This window comes from Otolemur garnettii, unplaced genomic scaffold, assembly GCF_000181295.1.
Source record: "Otolemur garnettii isolate 467f Iridium unplaced genomic scaffold, OtoGar3 scaffold00016, whole genome shotgun sequence".
In the NCBI taxonomy this organism is placed as follows: domain Eukaryota; kingdom Metazoa; phylum Chordata; class Mammalia; order Primates; family Galagidae; genus Otolemur; species Otolemur garnettii.
Genome location: NW_003852411.1, coordinates 29532272 through 29534116, shown reverse-complemented (window position 1 = coordinate 29534116; position 1845 = coordinate 29532272). Strand labels below are relative to the sequence as shown.

Below are 1845 nucleotides of genomic sequence, written 5' to 3'. Positions count from 1 at the left end.
AGCCGGAAGAGTTTTAAATTTTGATGAAATTCAATTTATCTATTTTTTATTGTGGCCTTTGCTTTTCTTGCTTTTATGTAACCTAGAAAACATACAAATATGCCCTGGGTTAAATACATTTTTTAATGAAAGATGCTCAATCACATTTGTGCATATTGCTTTGTATACATGTTTGAAATTTTCTTTTTTCTTATTTATTTTTTTTTTGTTGGGACAGAGTCTCACTGTGTCATCCTTGGCAGAGTGCCGTGGCATCATAGCTCACAGCAACCACAAACTCTTGGGCTCAAGCATTTCTCTTGCTTCAGCCTCCAAAGTAGCTGGGATTACAGGTGCCCGCCACAACACCCAGCTATTTTTTGTTGCAGTTGTCATCGTTTAGCTGATCCGGGCCGGGTTCTAACCCACCACCCTTCCTGTATGTGGCTGGTGCTGTAACCACTGTGCTATGGGCGCTGAGCCATGTTTGAAATTTTTTGTAGAATATACTGTATGGATTTGGGTGGAATTCCTGACTTGAAGGATGTATGGATTTTAAATATTAGTTATTTTCCAGCCTTACATATGAAATACCCATAATTTGCTTTTCACTAACCAATTGCATATACTTCATATCCTTAGCATGATAGATATTATGAAACTGTAAAGTTCTGTCCATTTATGGGGTGAAAAATGTTTATCCTAAAATGTTTGATTTGAATTTTTGTGACTACTACTGAGGACCAACCTCTTTATGTGTTTACCAGATACTTTTAGTTTGCTTTCATATGCTTATGCTTAGCCCATTTTTCTATGGGTTTTGTCCTTTTTTATTGATGTGTTGGAACTTTTTGTATATCTGGATGTTCATGCTTTATCTAATATATTGCAATTTTCTCCACTCTGTTGCTTATTTTACTTTTTGCATATATATATACACACACACACACATATATATACACATATATATATTTTTTTTTTTTTCTTGAGACAAAGTCTCACTATGTCACCCTCGGTAGAGTGCTATGGCGTCACAGCTCACAGCAACCTCCAAGTCTTGGGCTTAAGTGACTCTCTTGCCTCAGCCTCCCCAGTAGCTGGGACTATAGGTTCCCGCCACAAGGTTATTTTTGTTGTTGTTGTTGTTGTAGTTGTCGTTGCTTGGCAGGCCCGGGCTGATTTCGAACCTGCCAACCTCAGTGTATGTGGCTAGTGTTGTAACCACCATGCTATGGGTGCTGAGCCACTTTTTGCATATGTTATATTAAAATTTAAGGTTTTATATAATCAAACGTGTTCATTTTTTCATTCATAATTTAAATTTTATGTATAGACTTTCTGTAGCTCAAGATTAAAAATAAAAACGCCTACTTTACAGTATGTATTTTAATTCACTAATTAGATTATAAACTCCTTAAGGTGCAGACCTTGTCTGTTTTTATGTTCTATTTTGCTGAGTAATTATTTCGTGTAAAAGTGAATGAATAAAGTAACACATTTGCTTTATTTCAGCTTCTTTGCCCAAAATGCAGGGCCAAGTTGGGTTCCTTTAACTGGTGTGGTGAACAGTGCTCCTGTGGGAGATGGATAACACCTGCTTTTCAAATACATAAGAACAGAGTGGATGAAATTAAAGCACTGCCAGTTTTGGGGTCACAGACAAGAACAATATGAACTTGTAATATTTAGTATCATGGGAAGAAACTTGCTGATGATATTTGCTACCCTTGTTAGTTCATCAACGCTTCATTTGAGAAGTGAGAAGATAAAAACACTTGGAAATGGAAATTATGCTTGCTTAGCTTAATTGCATGCATGGTATAAGTAAGGAAACAGAGCTTTTTAATCATGTAAATTTTGGCTCGG

The 1845-nt window shown here is 36.3% G+C and overlaps 1 protein-coding gene across 1 annotated transcript in view; it reads left to right on the top strand.

Annotated features, from left to right (window-relative positions):
• Positions 1-1832, top strand: part of DUSP12 (dual specificity phosphatase 12) — an 8044-nt gene extending 6212 nt beyond the window's left edge. Inside the window, exon 6 of the mRNA XM_012802692.2 lies at positions 1492-1832. Coding sequence (XP_012658146.1) covers positions 1492-1653 — 162 coding nt within the window. The 3' untranslated portion in view covers positions 1654-1832. The remainder of the gene's footprint in view (positions 1-1491) is intronic.
• The last annotated feature ends 13 nt before the right edge of the window (positions 1833-1845 follow it).